General features: G+C 37.4%; 1 protein-coding gene across 1 annotated transcript in view; it reads left to right on the plus strand.

Annotated features, from left to right (window-relative positions):
- LOC306864506 (autism susceptibility gene 2 protein homolog) overlaps positions 1-22,431 on the plus strand; it is a 390,386-nt gene that overhangs the window by 74,079 nt on the left and 293,876 nt on the right. Inside the window, exon 3 of the mRNA XM_079408550.1 lies at positions 4,664-4,885. Within this exon, the coding sequence (XP_079264676.1) occupies positions 4,664-4,885 (222 nt within the window). The remainder of the gene's footprint in view (positions 1-4,663; positions 4,886-22,431) is intronic.

Raw genomic sequence — 22,431 nt, forward strand, 5'->3', positions numbered from 1 at the left:
AGAGTTTTAAACAAAAATGTGCAGAAAGAAAAAAACAACTGTTTTCTTACTTCTAGAATAGAGAACAAAAAAAGTAGGTTTTGATGTTTTTTCCAAGCATAGACTAGATAAGTATAGATGAGCAAACCCAAATTATCGTCAGATGTTTTCCCAGAGTGAACTTCTAAAGTTTCCTCTGCCAGCATCACATGTTTTATACTTAATTCACACTGAAAGATGCACATTAGGGCCAGATGTGCTTACAGATGGATTAATGAAGTTTGCCATGTTGTCGAAAGATCATTGTAGTTCCTGCAGAAGAAAAGCTCATCGAATTGACCGTTCACAAAGAGCTTGATTGACAGGCGATCTGACCAATCAGAACGCAGAGATTATGTGCCGCCGCTGCTATCCGTCATCTTGCCCGACAGCTACGGCCTGTCTCCATAGAAATACATGTTAAAACCATAGAGTGTAGGTTAAAACGGGGGGGAAAAAAAACTTTTTTCAATGTAACTAAATATAAAAATGTGCAGAGGGTTAAGCTGTGCTGTTGTTGGCTAACTTCGGTGGACTTAAACTTGAAAAATGGTGTGTTCCACGGTTGAAATAAAACACTTTCTGATGTTTATTCATGTTCATTTCGTGCTTTAAGTAAATATGAAAAGACAATCGGTTCACGTGTTTGAACTGAGGCAATACAGTGATCTGTCACACATTGAAGAGCCACAAAACGGTATTTATTGTTTGAATTTCTTTTAAAATTACCCTATTTAAAAGCTGAGGGTCCTGAGACCTTGTTTCATATCAGAAGTAACCTGCTCTGTCTTCTCTGTCGGTGTTTTGTCAGTTTCCTCTTTGCTCTGCGATGTTTTTTTTTCACTGATTTTTTTTCACTGTTTGAGAACGCGTGTAGTGTGAGAGCAGCATTGTTTGTCGGTCATGGCAACAGTAACTAAGGGTGGGCGGGTTTTGTAAATGGTCAATTAGGCCCATCCGTTGAATTATGTGTCCTTTTTGATTGAACGTGTATGCATTTTGAAGTAAAAGGATAATCTAAATAATTTGATTAGATACTTAGTTCACCCAGAAATTAAGATTTGCTGACAATTTACTCAATTTCAGGCCATCCAAAATGTAGATTAGTTTATTTCACACTCATGTTACATCCCGGGTGGCCTAAAGGTGAGTACAATATGAACAATTTTTAATTACTGAATGAACTATTCCTTTTAATAGATAGATATTACTGTTCAAAATATACTGTCAACTGCATACTGTTTTGAAATCTCTTAATATACAGTATACATTTTTCAATAGTCCAAATTTCAATAGTTCAAATTGCTATAGTTGTCACATGACACATATAAGTGCACGTTTGATTGACAGGATAAGAGTTTGAGTTTGCCATTTAAAGTGGCATCTAAGTTGCTATCTTAGAAATAAACGTTCAGTTGAAATTATTTGTAATTCTTGGTGTTGGCCGATATTTTCATATTTATTTTTCATTTTTGATATTGTTGTATTTTACTGCAATTGTGATATATTAACTTTTGGCAATTTGATTACACTGAGTCATTTATCACATTAAAAGTGGTCCAATGCATTGTGGGATACACCATTTTGTCTGTTCATCTGAGTATTCCATGCCTACATATTGCTTCCTTTCAAATATAGTAAGTAGTATGTCTGAACATATCCTGGTCCCTGTCTGAATGATATTTATGAGGAGCTTCTCTCAAGCAGCTGAAATTAATCAACTAAGGCTTGATTTTTTTTTAGTCTGAATGATTCTGATCGCTGAATAGAGAGATATGGCATGAATAGAGGTTGTCCCTCAGCACAAATACCCAGAGTGCTCTATAAGAGCTGAAGAGTTGATGGCTGGTTATCAGCCTGTCGTATCTTGCAGTCCTGACATGCTCCGTCTGCTCAGCCGAGAGTTCTTTTGATGTTTCTGACTTCAAGCACATGAACAAGGCTATTAAACATGTAATGTCTCTGAAGCATGTAATCTGATTTTGTACATAAGTTTAACATGATGGATCAGTCCCACAGGCGGATGAGGACTGATGGTGACTCTCCTCTCAAACACACACACACAATTGAACAGTTGAAGGTTTTTTCTATGTACGGTTTACATCAGATACAGCAAAACACTTTGCTTTAAGTTTGAGAAACGGTGAATTTAATCACCTGGAGGTTTGAATTCATGCAATATAAACACTCAGATGTGTATATAAGCATTTGCTCATGTTTAATTTTATATACATATCTTCTGATGAAACTGAAGGCTTTTAAAACTATTGTTTGAATCAGAGAAGAAACATTCACGTGAGCAATTACTAATTTTTATCGCACACCAACATTATTTTACTCACACACACGCACAGAGCTTAAAATGAAGAGCGTAAAAGGAGCTGTCATTTTAGAAAAATGGCTGAGCTCTTGAAAACAAGATAAAAAGAAAAGTCTTCTCTTTCTTCTTCATCTCTGAAGTTAGATATGAAAACCTTGGCCCTGTGGAGAGGCGTATGATCATTACTTTTACATTAAAAACAGTACTTTGCTGCCCATCATTTTGTAACTGGTCTTGTATTTTTGAACAAAGGTAATGTACTTTATTTCGCCTTTGAGATCGCTTAAGAGTATGTTTTTAGAATAGTTTTGAGATGACTTATGTTGTTAAGTCGCACATGAAAAGCGTTAAAGCAGAGATGTTTTAAACTACAGTAGCAAAAAAAAAAAAAAAGGTTTTTGTGAATTACTTCAAACTATCAGCTTCAGTGAATCAATTCAAAACTCAGATTCAAATATTAATTTGCTTCACCATTCAGAAATGTTCCCAGCATTCCCCATTTTTAATAGGAAAATACACACACATTAATTTTCAAATGTTTGGAGTCAGTAAGACATTTTAATGTGTTTGAAAGTAAGTATCTTATCCTTACCAAGGCTGTATTCATTTGATTAAAACAGTAAAGACATTATTGTGAAATATTATTACAATTTAAAATAGCTGTTTTCGAAATGTCATTTATTCCTGTGATGTCTTCAGTGTCACAAGATCCTTTAGAAATCATTCTAATAGGCTGATTTGGTGCTCAAGAAACATCTGTTTTTATAATCCATACTGAAGACAGTTGTGCTTATTTTTGTGGAAACCGTGATACATTTTAATGTAAAATATATTATTTTATTGTCATCATGCATTAAATATCCCGAATCTCTGAGGGTTGCTAAGTCACTGCGCTGTTGCTTCTAGGCGTTCCTTCTCTGAACTGAATGTCTCACTTTCCCTTCCTTTAGTGTACCGTTTTGGCACGGGAAGTATCTATCTCTCTGTAGCTGGAGTAGAATAATGTAATTGATTGCTTCTGTAAGCAGAGATATGTGAAGATGCACAGCTCCCCTGCAGAGATGAGCTTTGTCATATTGAATATTGATCTTGCTGTCTAGAGTCCTCTGTGGATGGAAAAGTTCTGGAGCACTGCTCCTCTGCTTCCTCTGCTTTATTTCAGACTCCTTTTATCAAAATGCTTATTTTTCTGTGGGGTACAGATTATTTTATTTAGCAGCTTGGCAGAACAATGTTTGCTGGAGGTAGACAAGTATACGCCTACTGAAGTGTGCACTGCTTAGGTTGTGTAATGTGTTTTAGTACAAATAATACATTCAGGAATGGTCTTCATGCTGCTTATTAATGGTACTTAACAACGTGAAATAGTATGTTGTTTACACAACCCTAATTTCCTTTATTTTACGTATTTTAGAGTAAAGTAAAAATGAGAATACACTATTGTTAAAGGGATAGTTTACCCAAAAAGGAAAGTTCTGTCATTAATTACTCACCCCCATGTCGTTCCAAACCTGTAAGACCTTTGTTTATCTTCAAAACACAAATTAAGATACAGTCATGGTCAGAATTATTGGCACCCTTGGTAAATATGATCAAAGAAGGCTGTGAAAATTAATCTGCATTGTTAATCCTTTTGATCTTTTATTTAAAAAAATCACAAAAATCTAACCTTTCATTGGAGAATAAGAATTTAAAATTGGAGGAAATATTATTATGAAATAAATGTTTTTCTCTAATACACATTGGCCACAATTAACGGCACCCTTTTATTCCATACTTTTTGAAACCTCCATTTGCCAGTTTAACAGCTCTGAGTTTTCTCCTAAAATGCCTGATGAGGTTAGAGAACACCTGACAAGAGATCAGAGATTTTTTTTACTGTCACTTTTGATCAACTGAATGTGCCCATGCTGAATAAAAGTATTAATTGCTTTTTTTCTTCTTTTTTTATTTTACTAAGCCCAAACTTTTGAATGGTAGTGTTTAGTGGGAAACTCTTTCTGGGAAGGCTTGATTGTGTTTATTGAAATTTAAATAAATCTTGAGACGTGTACACTGTTATAAGACATTATTATAAAAAATGTTGTCTTCACTCACTGAGCCTTAGTTAAGTCAGTAATCAGAAAAGCCATTTTAGAGGCTTAAAATTTCTTACATTTTGATATATTATAATTTATAATTTTTTTTCTGTAGAGTAACACACTAATGAATTTCACACGATAAGATTTATTATGAAAAGAAAAAAAATCCAGTTTTATAGCATGTGTCAAAATGTTTAATCCAAAAGTAGTGTTTTACGCTCATATCTGTTTTTGTTTTTGGCAGAAGGACATGACCCTGAAGCCTCACGAGCGGAGACAGAACCAGGCAGGACCGCTGCGCAAGAAGAAGCCCGGCCGAGTGCCAAATGGGCTGAGCTTTGACCTGCACAAGGACCGACTCAACCACAACAACCACCAGCACCACCACTCTGACCAGGAGAACAACCCTCGCCTGGCCCATACACACAGCAAGAAGAAGAAATACCTGCAGAAGAAACACCGACCTGTGAGTCCAACTTTCTCTTTTCAAACAGGAAAACGTATGGGCCCTTGTATTTGGGTGATTTGTGTCCTAAAGATTTTCCAGTGCTTTAGCACATGGTTGAATAAAACTGTTCAAAATTTTTTTTTATTTTCTGTTAGTAATTTTAATGCTTCAGCCTCCATTTGCATCTAATTACAGTTTACTTCATTGAGACGCTTCTTTGTTTGTGTTTTTTATTCATTTCTATACAAAATTAAATTATGATTAGATTGTGTATTGAGATTATGTAAACCTTTAGTCATGTTAATTTCTCGAAGCCGCGTATAATGCCAGTCTGTCTTTGCTGACAATGACTGAACAAGAGAAGAGGTTCGACAATCTGACTCCATTAAGGCGGAGCTCATTTGAATCGAGTAATTGCCGGTGATCATTAGCCGTCTCTGTAGCAGCCTAAGACTTATTACTGATCTAATCAGAGGAGGTAATTAATGTGACACCAGGTTTTACAGGCAGGCTGGTGGTGTTTGGGTCTTTCAGACATTACACAATGACAAAAGTGTGGACTGATTTACAAAAATTGCCAAAGTGAGGAGAGAGAGAGAATAATAGCGATTGTGTCCTCTAGATGTGTAAAGACACTGCTGATTAATTCTGTCATTAAGGATGAACGAGAAGAGGATGGGCTCCAGCTTTTTTTGGACTTGTTTTATGGTGCTAATTAAATTAGTCACTCTTGTTGTTGTTGCTGCGAGGTGTTGCACTCTTGCTCTGTGTTTGTGTGCGTTTGTGACATCCTCTTGTTTTTACTAATGAGTTTTTATAGCATGTTTACACAGAGGGATTGCTACTACAGAGCAAGCAATCAGATGGTCACACACTACATTGAACACACACCCATGTGCACTTAAAGAAACAGTTCACCCAAAAAGTTAAAATTCTGTCAGTATTTACTCAGCCGAATGTGGTTCCCAAACCTCTATGGTTTTCTTTCTTTTTTTTCCATGGACATTAAATTATTTTTTTAAGAATGTCATGACATCATAATAATCCACAAGTAATCCACACGACTCCAGTCCATAGATTAATGTTTTGTGAAGTGAATTTTCAAATTCAAACTATTGCTTCTGTCTAAAATATAGGTCCTCTATCCATAATATTGCTTTCTTCAATAAAAAAGTTGTCTCGTCTGAATCAGGAGAGAAGTCTGCACAGACCAAGCACTGTTTACAAGCAAAAACAGTCCACATCAGTTCTAAACAAATTTGTCTGAAGATATTGATGTGAGAGGACAACAGGGAATAAACTTTTTCCAATGTAGGAAACATTATTATGGATTATGCTAATTTTGGCCAGAAGTAATGGCTTATTGACAGATTGGTTTTTACAAAAACAAAAATGATCATTTCAGAGAGCATTAATTGATGGACTAGATTAATGTTGATTGTTTGTGGATTATTGTGATGTTTTTATGAGCAGTTTGGACTCTCATTCTGACGGCACCCATTCACTCCAGAAGATCCATGGGTGAGTAAGTAATGCAATGCTAAACAGTGTTTCCCCTATAAATGTTTCCAGCAGCGGTGCTGTTACGTGCCGGAGGTTGTTACCAAGCCGCTCGCGGGGGGTCCGAGGGCATGCACCCCCGGAAGATTTTTTTTTTTAATAACCCCTTAAACCATGACTTCTGGCAAGTTTTGTGGATAGAAATGCACATTTTGAGACATACAAACTTGACATACCATCAACAGAAAGCATGATTATTGCAGCACGTACCTTGAACTGGTCACAAACAAGATTAGTACAGGATTATTCATGTTTTTCTTTTGTGTTAATTTTCAGCTGTAAGGTAGAAATAGATAGTGGAAAAATGAAACGGCACAACCCAGAAAAGGATTATTTACAATTTATTGAAAATGTTATCCTAATGGCAAGGGCCACACCCAATCTGTGAGCACTTAATTTTTCTGGGCTTTTCATAGAAGATTCATATCATGTAGGGTGTCATATCAGGTGAGTTTTTATTGATCGGATGTTGGGTTATTTTTTTGTGAAAAAAGGTATGTACCAGGTATCTGCATGAAGAGATTTCAGTGTGCCTGGAGCTGTAGGTATACAGAAATCACGTCAATATGTCTTAATGAATGAATAATGGATCTGATTAAAATCACCCTATTCAGTGTGGAAAAGTCACGCTCACAGTTCACACTGGAGATTGGTATGCCACAGGATTTCACCCATCTGAAAAATGAATGGTATTTTCAATACCAGTGAAAATTCAATGTATTAATGCGAAATTAATACATCAAAAGTGAGTATGTTTTAATTTTTGGGGTGAACTTTAAGCACAGAAAACACAATAAATGTCTCATAAAAGTGGTCCATACACTTTATTTTAAAACTTGTAAAGTCACACAGTAGCTTTGTTGATCCGGGAGCTGTGAACGTCTGCATTAAATTAATTAATCTAACCGATTTATTGAAATGATATGACTCAAAAGAATGATTCATTCTCTTTCGTGAATGCTCTAAGGACAGCTTGATCTGATGTCTAGATTTTTGAAGATGATGACCTAAATTTGAGTCTGTTGCTCATGCAGTGCTACAGTGTGACTTCAGGAGGCTCATATGGACAACTGTTATTATACCTTTATGGTGCATTTGCATCCTTTTTGAAGCCTTCCAATTCATTGTAATTGGATTTGGATTGTACAATCTTCAAAATTCTCAGTGATACAGGTTTGGAAGCACATTTTTGGAGGTGAAGTATTCCTTTAAATGCATGCTCAGTGGCATGCACACACACTTTTCCCATAGATGGAAGCTGGAGACAGGAAGGGTACAGGTACCATTTGTCCTTGTTAGAGAGAAAGAGAGAGAGAGATTGCACAGCTCTCTCATTCATCATGTGTATTCTGCCTTTGGCTGAATTAAGGGCAGACAAATCCATCTCTTATGGAGCAGTCCGAGGGAAGTGATGGCTAGAACACTTTAAGCTTTTATCAAACACCAAGGAAATGGCCATAAACTTGAGTTACGCTGGATAGTGGGGAATTAAATTCCCTTTCTTCATTGTTTCATCCTCTTTCTCCCTCGCCCTTTTTTTCTGCCCAGCTGTGTGTGTATGTTGTGCTGGGCAGGTGTGAGTTTGACATCTAGGGCATGTCAAACATTGCTTATGTATGTTCAATATTTTCTTTTTTATGTTTTTGAAATAAGTCTCTTATGCTTAAAAAGGCTGCATTTATTTAACCAAAAATACAGTCAAATTCAGAACTATGTGAACTATTTACTCTATTTTCTTAAAATCTGATTTCCCTTAGGGTTTCTATTTTTTTCCTTGGCCAGAGGAGCCCATCTTGCATTTTCTGCCTGTGTGTATGTTATTGTGTGAGTGAGAGAGTCTGTTCACAGTTGTGTGTGTGCCTGTATGTTGGTTTGAAGTTCCAGCAGATGGGTCTCAATGTTTCCTGCTGAGTTGACTCAGTTGACAGCTCTGACTCACCTTTATATCGCTGTCACACAAAATATTGTTCACAGTCTTGGCTTCAGAACCCCTGGCTGCCCTCTCCTGAGCCCTGAACAGCTGTCCACTACAGTGCCTGTGTGAAAAGCACTGACTTAGAAAAACGGGGGAATCTGGCGACCCTGGGGAAGGCTCATAGGATCCAGAGGAGCACTCGCATCACAAACGGCCATGAAAACATGATTATCCATCCATTCATTTTCCAAACCGCTTGTCCTATGTACTGTAGGGTTGTGGGAATGCTGGAGTCTGTCCCAGTGTCTTGGGGCATGGAAATCTGCTGGAAAGCATGACTATTTATATAATATTCTTAATATACTGGAGTTAAAGTTGACTTATAGGCTGTATACTAGTGTTAACTTGTTATTTAACTTAATTTTTTTGGATGTAAAGAAAAATAAAATTGTCTATAAGCATATATGTATACATAGGCACTTAATACATCAAAATGTGCATGAAAACAGTTCTGTTTGGAGGTCATTGATTTTTTTAAAGAATTTTTTATTCAACAAAGGCACTTTAAACTGATCAAATGTGACCGTAAACATTTATAATGTTACAAAAGATTTCAGTTTAAAAAGTGCATTTTTAAAACTTTCTATTCATCAAAGAATCCTGAAAAAAAAAATATATATATATTTATATATACAGTCGTGGTCAGAATTATTGGCTCCCTTGGTAAATATGATTAAAGAAGGCTCTGAAAATAAACCTGCATTATTAATCCTTTTGATCTTTGATTTTAAAAAAATCCCAAAAATCTAACCTTTCATTGAACTAAAACAATTGAAAATGGGGGAAAATCTCATTATGAAATGTTTTTCTTACATACACGTTGGACACAATTATTGGTACCCCTAGAAATTCTTATGAGTAAAATATCTCTGAAGTATATTCTCATTCATATTCACAATTTTGAGCACTCCAGGGTGATTATGAACATGAAATTATCCAGCCATAGCTTCCTGTTTCACAGAAATATAAATAGGAGGGAAAACAAAGCCTAAATTCCCTTTATCATCCATCACAATGAGAAAAAACAAAGAATATATTTCTGATGTGCAGCAAAAGATAATTGAGCTTCACAAATTAGTGAAGTGGCTTTAAGAAAATAGCTAGAGCAGTGAAAATTCCTATTTCCACCATCAGGGCAATAATTAAGAATTTCCAATCAACAGAAAATGTCACAAAACTGCCTGGAAGAGGATGTGTGTCTATATCGTCCTAATGCACGGTGAGGAGGAGAGTTTGAGTGGCTAAAGACTCTCCAAGGACCACAGCTGGAGAATTGCAGAAAATAGTTGAGTTTCGGGGTCAGAAAACCTAAAAAAAAGAAAGTCAAATAGCACCTACATCAGCACATGTTGTTTAGGAGGCTTTCAAGAAAAATTCTCCTCACTCATCCAAAAACAAACTCCAGCATATTCAGTTATCAGACACAACCGGAACTTCAAATGAGACTGGCTTCTATGGTCAGATGAAATACAAAAAATGAGTTTTTAGCAGCAAACACTCAAGATGGGTTTGGTGAACACAGGGATAAAAGTACCCCATGTGTACAATGAAATATACTGCTGTATTTTTAATGTTGTGGGCCTATATTTCTGCTGGAGGTCCTGGACATCTTGTTCAGACACATGGCATCATGGATTCTATCAAAATACCAACAAATAAAAAATCAACAAGTGACTGACTCTGTTAGAAATCTTATAATGGGCCATGTTTGGATCTTCCAGCCGGACAATAATCCAAACACAAACCTCAAAAACAACACAAAAATGGGTCACTGGGCACAAAACCAAGCTTCTGCTGGCCATTCCAGTCTTCTGACCTGAACCCTGTAGAAAATGAGTGAGGTGAACTGAAGAGAAGAAGCACCATCATGGAGCTGTGAATCTGACGGATCTGGAGAGATTCTGGATGAAGGAATGGTCTCTGATCTCTTGTCAGGTGTTCTCTAACCTCATCAGGCATTGTAGGAGAAAACTCAGAGCTGTTATTTTGGCAAATGGAGGTTTCAAAAAGTATTGAATAAAAGGGTGCCGTTAACTGTGGCCAATGTGTATTAGAGAAAAACATTTATTTCATTATGATATTTCACCCCATTTTAAATTCTTATTATCCAATGAAAGGTTAGATTTTTGTTATAAAAAATAAAAAAAAGATCAAAAGGATTAACAATAGATACATTTTCACAGCCTTCTTTGATCATATTTACCTAGGGTGCCAATAAGTCTGACCATGACTGTATATATATCAATAGTTCCACAAAAATATATGAGTGAATACATAAAATACATATATGAAATAATGTGATATATGTGATGATGCAAAACAACATTGATAATGATAAAACGTTTCTTGAACAGCAAATCATCATATTAGAATGATTTCTGAAGGATCCTGTGACACTGAAGACTGAAGTAATGATGCTGAAACTGGAATAAATAGCATTTTTATGTTTTTTATGTGTAATTGTAAAACAGTAATTTCATATATATTCATAAATTTAGAATACTGAAATTAGATAGGGACAGGGACATGTTGAGTTAGGAGTGTCTTTTCTCTGTTTGTAATAAATCCCAGATTCACAAATGGCAGCCGTATATAAACAGAAAAGCAGCAGCAGACTCGATGCCTGACGTATTACCTCCTGCTGATAACACCCCGCAGTCAAGGAAAAGGAAACACTCAGCGGTACTCTCCACATCCACCTCTTAGTCAAGTTCTTATAAGCATGTATGACAGAGATATATGAACGAGCGTCTCTCATAACCCAGTGGTAATTAGAGGCTGCAGGAATGTGACATGTTTAGAAATATTCATTATGAGAGCTGTCGCTACCGTTGTGACAGCTGTGTACGGTTCATATCAGTGTGTTGCGGTTTTAAAGGGGCTACCTTTAATTTAAATCTTGATTTGATAATCAAGTTATGTGCTGATATTTACTTTCCTGACAGATTCTGGAAATATCAGTTTTAGCATGTTGATATGAATAGTAGACAGAGGACTTGAAAGTGGATATGTACCCACATGAGCACCATAGGGTAGAGCTGGGTGGTACTTTATATTACAATGATTTTAATGCACTTTTTATTTGACCATAAAGTATCTGGCAACACTTTCTTAAAGAGTGTGTCATTGGATTTTCTGTGCCAATCCTTCTCTGTTTTAATAGTGTCTCTGATTTAAACTTCAATAGCAGTATGAACAGCCTTTAATAGCATTCAGAAGTCTTTGGTGTTAGTTCAGACTGTATGTTTCAATTAATCAGTCTGAAACTTTGATTCAGTAACTCCTTACAAAATGTGTCATGTGTTCCCTGGCCTTTTCACTGTTTAATTTATTTATTTATTGTAAAATGGACTACTGTTCAAACGTTTGTGGAAAAGAAGTTTCTAGGATGCATGAAATTGATCAAAAGTGATGGTAAAGACATTTAAAATGTTACAAAAGTCTGTTTGTCAAAGAATCCTGGGAAAACTATCACATTTTCCACAAAGATATTGTACAACATTTTTAACATTCATACGAGTAAGAAATTAAATTAATTACATTTGAAAATATGTATAAAAACAGTTATTATAATATTTCACAATATTACTGTAGTTTTGATAAAATAAAAAAAAGTGTTGAGCATAGCAGACTTCTTTTAAGACTTTTAAAAGGTAGTGTGTGTGTCACGGTTCTCTGGAGCAAGGAAACGGGGAGGCAAGAAACTCTAATAACACAGACTTTATTGATCCAAACATAGGGAATGCTGGAAACACAGAATGACGATTAATACCGGACACCAGAGACAGGAAACACAGGGCTTAAGTAAGGGAGACTAAATGAGGATAAACTTGATAATTAACACACACTAATGAACTAATTAACTAATAAACCTAAACGGGGACAGGAACAAGAACTAACCAAATATGGGCAAGAGAGGAAGGGAAATACAAGACACAGGAAGACAGGACTGACAGTGTGTAGGTAAACTCTTTTATCTATTATTGTTTAGTTATATCCAGGCATTAAAACAAATTCTATATATATATATATATATATAAATTAATTAAATATTATTTTTCCTTGTCAATTAGGTGAAAAACTTAAAAAAATAAATAAATAATATATATATATATATATATATATAATTTTTTTCAATATATCCTTTTATAATTGAACTCATGTGGGTGTCTGAGTTCATGTACTAATCACAGGGCCGTGCTCAGACGAGGTTAGCATGGTTGTCATCTGCCTGGGAGGTTGTGCGTGTGTGCAAGACTGTGAGTCAGTATTTGTGTGTGAATGTGAAGTGTTGTTTTTGTGTCAGAATATATATGTGTGTGTGTGTGTGTGTATGTGACAGCAGTGGCATGCTGAGAGGCCCATCTGGCCAGACACAAACACGCATTCTCTGGCTTTGCCGCTGGGAGCTGTGTTCGGTTGTTTGTGTGAGAAATGTGCACAGTGTGACACTGCCGAAGAGGACACAGGGCCGGTATTGTCCTGATCAGTATGTCCTCTTATTTACACACGGCCCTCAAGGCGTATGTGTGAGTGGTTAGTAGCTTGCTCAGTGTCAACGTCTGCAGGAGCATGGGCCAAGATTAAATGGACAAACCTGGATTGAGAAGGTTTATCAGTTAAAAATATTTGTTTGTAGACATGAAACTATAATGCATTAAATTATATTTGTTTAGTCCACATACAGTTTCTGTGGCCACTTAACACCAATTGCATCAGAGAGAGACAGATTTTCGTTATTTCAATTAAATAAAACCAAGTATTTATTATGTTGTGGTTCCAAATAAAGTGGCCGGCCAGCTGGCTGTGACTGATTTTATTTATTCGGCAAAGCCAGTTTTTACTTGGTGGGTGTTAATTTTGGACCGTGTTTATATGCCTGGTTGTTCATGTCAGTTATAGAGCCACTCTAACCCACAAGCATCTCTAAGATGGAAACTCTCTCTTTTTCCTCTTTTACTGTCTTTTTCCTGTGCTTTCAGGTTTACAAGGTTTGGAGCGGCTTCACTTATGCCTCCATCAAAGAACACACAGACACCCAGGAGCAAGCACTTGCAGTGTGACTCACATAAGCACCTGATAAATGCTAGCTTCAGTCTTGACTCTGCTCCAAAACTGCATGCACTAAAGTGGTAGTATTGTAAAGCACACTGGGCCTGGGGTCTGGAAAAAAATAAATTCACTCTCTCTCTCTCATTCTATATGTGTGTGTGTGTGTGTGTGTGTGTGTGTGTGTGTGTGTGTGTGTTTGTATATATGTAAGCATTACCATATCTTGTGCACACACCATTGCAGTAAAAACATTAATAGTGTGGAGTATTATTACAATTTAAAGTAACTTTTTTAATATATTTTAATATGTTGTTTATTTCTTTGCTGGCAATGCAGTATTTTTAGCATCCATTACTCCAATTTTCAGTGTCACCTGGCATCTAAATATTTTGTCCCGTGCCCATTTGAATTTAAGCAAGCCCTTTTATGAGTCACTTAAACCCTGTCTTTGTTTTCTTTATTTCTGGCAAAGAAATTTGCCCTAATGTTGTCTTTGAGTGACAGTTACTCATACGCACAGGCAGTAGTAATAGTGCTAATGTAATGGTAATGTTACTTCCTGTCAGCCCCCAGTGCTTCCTTTTCCTCTTAATGCTGTTTGACAAGACTAGGTCATGATGTCCCCCTATCTCAGTGCGGTTCTAATTTCTCCCCCTTGCTCATCTCTCTCTCTCTCCCAGTTTGGAAGGGATGGAATTAGCTCTTTTTCCACTCGCCATGTATTACAACGTCTCGGCTTGACAGGATTGGGTGAAGCGTTAACCTCGCAGACAAGCTTGTTAAGCATTGTTGCGGTGGTGACTGGGCTAAAGACAGGATAATAGACAACCCCGGCTGCCATCCGTCCGTCAAGTTGAGGGTGGGCAGTCCATCTGCTGAAATTAAGTGAGAGCAGTTTACTTGTTTGGATTGTAATACCTTGGACAGTTGCTGTCAGTCAGACTGCATGTGTAGCCAGTATTAATTGCATCTCACTACAGCACGTAAAGAGCAGCATTGCTAAAAGTGGATGTCAGTCAAACCAACCCACTTAGCTGACATCAAAAACTAATCGCCCTTCAGGAAGTTGCACACAGATGCACAAACACTTTCTTCCTAAGAAGAACAATGTAAGATCTTTAATAACCATCTTGCTTATAGGACACTGAACCATTTTCAGCAAATTTAAATTTGTTTGTAGTTTGGTTTGGTTGTTTGTAGTAGAACCCTGAGTTTACTTCCTTCACTTGACTTAATGAGCTACTAAACTGAGACTGTTATAACATGTCTCAACAAAAAATGTTTTGATTATATATAGCGGTGTGAAAAAGTGTTGGCCCCCTTCCTGATCATCAAACAAATTTAAATATTAATCAAAGATGACACAAATAAACACAACATGCAGGTTTTTTGGGGGGTTTTTTTATGAAGGGAAAACAAAATCCAAACCTACATGGCCCTGTGTGAAAAAGTCTTTTGCCAGAAAACATCTTGATGATCCCCAAGACTTTCGGGAAAATACTCTGTGGACTGATGAGACCAAAGTTGGAAGGTGTGTGTCCCATTACATCTGGCGTAAAAGTAACACAGAAATTCAGAAAAAGAACATCATACCAACGGTAAAATATGGTGGTGGTAGTGTGATGATCTGGGGCTGTTTTGCTGCTTCAGGACCTGGAAGAATTGCTGTGATAAATGGAACCATGAATTCAGCTGTCTACCAAAAAATCCTGAAGGACTATGTCCGGCCATCTGTTCGTGACCTCAAGCTGAAGCGAACTTGGGTTCTGCAGTAGGACAATGATCCAAAACACATCAGCAAATCCACCTCTGAATGGCTGAAGAAAAACAAAATGAAGACTTTGGAGTAGCCTAGTCAAAGTCCTGACCTGAATCCTATTGAGATGCTGTGGCATGACCTTAAAAAGGCGGTTCATGCTCAAACCTTTCAATGTGGCTGAATTACAACAATTCTGCCAAGATGAGTGGACCAAAATTCCTCCACAGTGCTGTAACCGACTCATTGCAAGTTATCGCAAATGCTTGTTTGCAGTTGTTGCTGCTAAGGGTGGCCCAACCAGTTATTAGGTTTAGGGGGCAAGCACTTTTTCACACAGGGCCATGTGGGTTTGGATTTTGTTTTCCCTTCATAATAAAAAACTTCATTCAAAAACTGCATGTTGTGTTTACTTGTGTTATCTTTGATTAATATTTAAATTTGTTTGATGATCTGAAACATTAAAGTGTGACATATGCAAAAAAAAATAAAAAATCAGGAAGGGGGCCAACACTTTTTCACACCACTGTATGTTTTGATACACAAATACAATTCAGTTTCTATTGATCTTGAAGATTCTGATTAGCATGCTCAGGTGTGTTTGATTAGGGTTAGAGCTAAACTCTGCAGGAGTGGGCCAGATTTGAGGATGCCTGGTCTATAACCACATCAAGATCTTTCTTCTACTCAATTTTCTCATTCTTCCCATATTTAAAGATGAGTTGCTAACCAATATTTTCCCCAGCATTCCATTATATATGCATAAGACCTTCTTTTATTGCTTGCATTCCTAGAAATTTCAGTGGAGATATGAGTCAATGGAGAAGCTGGTAGCTTGTGGAGCTTGTGTTTGTTTTTCCACTGGTCTGGCCAAGGTTTCCAGAGCGAGGTTCTTGATCAGCTCATAGAGACGGAATTTAGCTCTCCATGGATCAATGGTTGTACATCTGGACTGGAATTGAAGCCCAGTGTTTTAGATGCCAACATCACATTTGCATAGATTCATGTGGCCTTCTTATGGAAACCCAGGCATTGCTCAAAACCCAGATCAACATGAAACACTGTCTACATTATCTACAGGAATAGTTCACCTTAAATGTTAAAGATCATAATATCATCAAACCTTACAGTATATTTTTTTTAAACTCATTTTGGGAGGTTTTTTTGAAAGCAATAGACCATGCCACAGTTCCATTTACTGTTATTATAACCACAGTCAAGAACATTTAAAGTGATTTTAGAGACTGCTCCACCTGTCTTCTTCAGGCACAACTCATTCTCCCTGATAACATAATTTCCCCTCTCCACTCCAGAGTATAGTTTCCAGATTAAACTGGTTTGACTGCAATTCCTGGATATAACTTTTATATTCATAGTTGAATTGCTTTTGAAGTATAAAATTGACTGGAACAATAGAAGAATGTGATCACATTTAAGTAATTAGTAGAGTAGCTCATAGCTAATTGTTTGTAATACAAATCTTTCCTTTCGTATTAGTGGCTGGTTATTACTTTATGACAAACAGACCATTTATTTGCCTTACTGCATTTTTACACATTGTATAATTGTATAATTTTTAATCCATACGTCTAAACAATATTCTTGATTATTCTAGAGAGATTGATTTGTTTGTTTCAAATCATTTACTTTTGGTATGTTGCAACATAGCCTTTCTAGATTCACTCTGGGTTCGTCTCTAATGCTCACTTGTTGCTAAGATGCATTTGGACCGCGTCAGCCTTGAGATTGATCATGTTGTTGGACATAACGTGCTGTTGGACAAAATTCTGGCTGCTGAGCAACACAAACATGGATCTCCTTATTTGTGAATGGGTGTTTGTATTAGACAATAGAAGAAGACACAGTGAATTATTTCTCTCGTAGTGGCCACCACGGAGTGCTTTTGATCATATTTTCTTCCTGTAGAGGGATTTTATGGAGTATATTATCTCTTGATTTCAGGGTGGAGAAATCTCTCACAATATTTGTAATGCGATTCCCATAATCCTGTGGGTATGTTCAGTAAATACTGATCAATCATGTGTTATCATAGACTGGATAAGCAAGCTAGGACTTGACTGTTACACCATATTCTAACCACACTCTTAAATAAGGGATTTGTTCAGGCCAAAAAACATTGAGAACAAAAAATGGAATAGATTATGGTGTGTTGCTTTGTAGTCTTGTGTCTGGTAAGGATATGATGTAACCTTCTGGGTGAAACTTAAACTAAAACACTAAGCTTAACAAAAACCAGTAGAGAGTTGAAATACTATTGAATTTACTCAAGTATTACTCTCTATCTCTGAAACTAAGGGAGTGCTAGAAATCCTAAGAAGTAAGTTGCATCACCCTTAGGTGTATCCTGTAGGCTCTTATCTGTGATAGAACCAGGAGGTGTTTGGCACCAGGTGAACATGTAAAGACACTATTGATCAGGTAACCGTGCAGGGGTTCTTTGAGGCAATGGGGAAGTGAGAGCAGAGAGAGGAGATGGAGAAGCACGCTGGGTAAAAACCGAATGAAAACGGAATGAGGTAGTGGAAAGAGAGAAGTGCGCTAAGCTTTTATGGTAAGAACAGATGTGGTGATATTTCATGTCCACTACGCATAGCACACAGAGAAACATAAATTCCAGCCTGTATTGAATACAGAGCCTCCTGCAGAAAAGCCATTCAGAGGTTCAGGCCCTTTCTGTGCTTGTTTTGAATAACTTCCGGGAGAGATTTTCCTCTAACGATGATCAAGGAACAACTCTCAACGCCGAAATCCTAACTTCACGTGTGATAAGAGCAACTGGACTATGACAAGAAAAACTGGTTTCCACTCAGCGGTGAAGAGCAGATTTAGCTGAGTCTATTCTGGATGAATAAGCAAGCTAGCTCTCACCATGGCCTACATAAGTGCAGCTGAATTTGGAGGTACTAAAGACACTATGTGTTGGCACTGTGGAGGTGGAAATATGATCTGTGTGTGAAGGTTTCTGTGTGAGAGGCATAGAGTGAGTGAATGATCTGGGTGTGTTCTGATATAACTCAACAAATTGGCCATAAAGTGAATTGAATTTAATAAATAAAATCTAATTATGGCCACATGACCACCACTGAGCTACAGTCATCTCTCTGTCTGACTGTCTGTCTTTTGTTCAGCTGGGACAGGTTATAAATGTGGTCTAAATGACTAAAGTTTTTCAGAGAGCAGCCCAGTGGTTATAACTGCAACAACAACAACTACAACAATTAATAAGATTATTATTAGTATGTCACAATATGTTAATACATCTCAGTTTGAACTAATCAAGTTCAAGTTACAGTTTGATTGACTTATCGTGGACCAATCAAACTTTTGTAGTAATTTAGGTGTAGAGCGGAGCTTTAGCAATCAAAATAGTTTTGACTTCGTTTTTAGGAGAGCTTCTGTTTTCTTATTATTTGTAGATGGGGAGCTACAGTTTGTGGATGTATTCAGATTTAAAATGGATAAAGCAATGCTCAATGATAAGGTATATTTGTTGCTTTATTTTATTTGAGTTTTATTTGTTTCTATTAGTGCTGCTTCTTTAAGGAAAGGAACGCAACATGAGGCCAAGTATGGTGACCCATACTCAGAATTTGTGAACTGCATTTAACCCATCCAAGTGCGCACACACACAGCAGTGACTAATAAACACACACACACACACACACACAGTGGGCAGCCATTTATGCTGTGGCGCCTGGGGAGCAGTTGGGAGTTCAGTGCCTTGTTCAAGGGTCTCACCTCAGTTTTGGTATTGAGGCTGGACATTCACTCCCTCCACCTACAATCCCTGCCGGACCTGAGACTTGAACCCGTGACCTTTGGGTTATAAGACTCTCTATCCATTAGGCCACGACTGCCCTGCCATTTAGGGGCTCAAATGAAGGTAACATATAACTGCCAAGTCCAGAAAAACCAGCATTGGTGAACAGAACAGCTAAACGCTCGTCTGACTGCTGACAGCCTCGAGAGCTCGCACTGACCTGCACGTATCACAACCCTTTCCCACATTGCTTCAATGTTAATAACTGACACTTCTGTCAGTTTGTCAGAAGTGTGACAGAGACACAGATGTCATAAATGAAGTTAACAGAATCATAAATAACCCTAACAATTAATAAGCAGCAAATTAGTAGTTTGAGGCAAAAGTCGTTATTAATGGTTTGTTAATTGTGAGAATTGGACCTTAAAATAAAGTGTGACTTGTTCTTTTGTGGTTTATGTTCATTATATAATATTAACACAGCAAGGCAGGGTAGGTGATTTGGTTCAAAAACATTTTTTATGCTGGTTGAAAGTCCCTTCACATCCCGATAGCAATCACTAAGTTAAGTTGTTTAAATGTATTTATATGTATTTATATCATGTGTGGAAGGTGTAAGATCATAACGTATTTGTCCAATCAAATCACTCGGTCCGAGGGCTACGATAGGCTGTCCTAATTGCCTGTTAGTGTATGTATTTGCATACCTCCGAGCACCCTGTTTGCACAGATATAAGTCATCAGTGCGTTCGTTCCATTACGCTATTGCAGACTGAGCGAGAATGGAAGGTGTTATTATTGTAATATTATGTGCTTTGTACTGTAATATTTTGGTGATTGAGACATGAGTTAGTCTAAGAGCATTACATTAAACCCTCCACCAACGTCATCTCTCATTGTGTTGCTGGTTAGCCTCTGCTGGTTAGATCTCTGCGTGTTCATGTATTTTGGAGGTGTGGCTTTGGAGAGTGATTTGCAGGGAGGGTGGGATCTTATGCTTTCAAAGCTAGCTTGCTATTGCTTGCCTCTCTGAAATCGCCTACCCAACCTTTAACACACACACACACACACACACACACACACACACACACACACACACACACACAGAGTGTGTACATAGCATACATACACACATGCATACAACAGAAGTGGTTTAGCATGGAATGGTCTACATGAAAATTACTAGTTTCATAGATAAACACACTGTTGAGCTGTTTATAGGAATGTTTTAATTCATATATGTAATCCTTAACTGCATATAATTAAACATTACACTATAGAAAGTCATTATAAAGATGTATATACTTGTAAATATGTATTTGAAGAGTGCAGAGTCTGTATCGTGTGTCTGTGGGAGAATGTTTGAGGAGAGCATGTGTTAATGTCTCTCTGTACACTTGCTGCCTATAGCCACCCCCAGGCAGTCTGAGAGCCTTTGGCCACTCACAATCGATTCTGATTTATTTCCTTTTATTTATTTTTTCCTGCTGGTCAGTAACTCTCATAAATGTGTTTACGATACTGTCACACTCTTAACAGTTTCTGGGATCTGTATGGATTGTTCTGTTTTACTGCCAAAATTGCTCTTAAATTGAGAATACAAAGACACAGCAGGTGGTATCAAAGAAATGTGCTCATAAACAATAACAGACACACACAAACACACACACACACACACACACACGCTAAACTGAAGAGCCAGACATAGAGGTGTAAATATCTTTATTATCTCAAGTGTTCTGTTGACAGAAAGGACAGAAACATCTCCAAACAGGTGTTTAGTACTTCCACTTTGACCTCCTGCTGAACTGAATTAGAGTCGCAGGTTTATTGAGCTGACAGATGTGTGTGATAAAACAGAAATGTGATGCTTTGGCACCCTCTGGTGTCCTAACTGAAGAATGTCTTCAGCAGTGTATCAGGATTAATCAGGATCTTTCTACCTATTTGTCTGTCTGTCTGTGGTTTATACATTTCCTCCTTCCTTTGCTTCCTCTTTACTTTCAGTTACTTCCCTCATTACTTGCTTCCCTGTTCATTCTCTTTTTAGTATCTCACTCTATTCTTGTTTTTCTTCATTCCACTCCCTTTTCTGCCTTCTCTCCCTCTCTCTTTCTCAGTGTTCATTGTTTTTGAAGGCAAGGTGCAGCTGTAGTCTGTCTCTGCAATGATTGCCTTCGTTTAAATACAGTAAGTTCTCTCATTTAGTCAGCTGTCAGCTACAGACTGCTATCGCTGCTGGTGTTCACAGAGAACAGCAGCAAACTTACATACAAAAAAAGGATTTAAAAATTGTTTTTTGTGAGCTCTACAAATTGGTTGGTGTCTGTCATATACACCGATGCTTGGCTGAGTTTGGAAAGCAGTATATATCTGTGTCTTATTATTCCCAAGAGACAGACTCTTCCCTGCAGCTAAACAATGCACATGTCAGAAGTGCCTAAAAAAGACATAGAAAAAAGAAGTATAGTGTGTGTGTGTGTATTCGGTTTAGTGATTGTGTTTATATTGGAGCGATCGGGCAAGTATCATATAGACACAAGAGCTCTGCAGCACCTTTCTTTCTCCGCATCTCTCAACCTTTTCAGCACCTCTCTCCCCCACACGGCCTGCGTCCCTCCCCGCTCCTTCCCCCTTCCTCCATCTTCCTTTCGCTCTCCCTGATGCATTCACCCTGTCGATGCAGCACATGTAGTTCACGGGTCCGCATCGATCGCTCTGTGATAGAGGCCAACCCTGCTCGGGCTGTTTTGCAGTGATTGCAATTGCTAAGGTCTCTTGTAATGACATGCACTCTGTTTCTCAGAAGGATGGTGTTTTTAATGCAGCAGGCGATGATTTTACTTCCTGCAAAATGAATTCGTTTACGGAAGAAATATTTGGTGTGAGGTGTTATTTAGCAGTGTTATTGATTGCTTGATTGATTTTTTTTATTTTTATTAGTTTTATTGTTAGTGTTGCCTTCTACTGTTGCACACACTAACACTAAAGCTGCGTGTCCACCAAAGCATTTTTTTTCCTGAGATTATTTTTTTTGCTATTGTTTTCAATGGGAGTGCCACATATTTAAAAACATCAGCAGCGGGATGAGGCAGCGAAAGACTACATTTATTTCACACTAAGCAGTGTGAGTTACTAAATAGTTTCAAGAGTTACAAAATGTTAAACATATATATATATATATATATATATATATATATATATATATATATATATATATATATAGATTAGTGTTACGTGTAGTGCTGGACAAGGAGCGCACGACGAGGAGCAGAAACGATTAAACAGTCTTTTAATACACAATCCAGGAACTGATACAAGGAGATTCGGGAAACCAGCAGCACAAACACAAGAACTTCAAATAATAACCGACAAACTAACATGCACACGCAGGAACTTATAAAGGGGCAGATAATGAGGACCGACAGGTGAACACAATG

Source organism: Barbus barbus (assembly GCF_936440315.1).
Source record: "Barbus barbus genome assembly, chromosome: 45".
Lineage (NCBI taxonomy): Eukaryota > Metazoa > Chordata > Actinopteri > Cypriniformes > Cyprinidae > Barbus > Barbus barbus.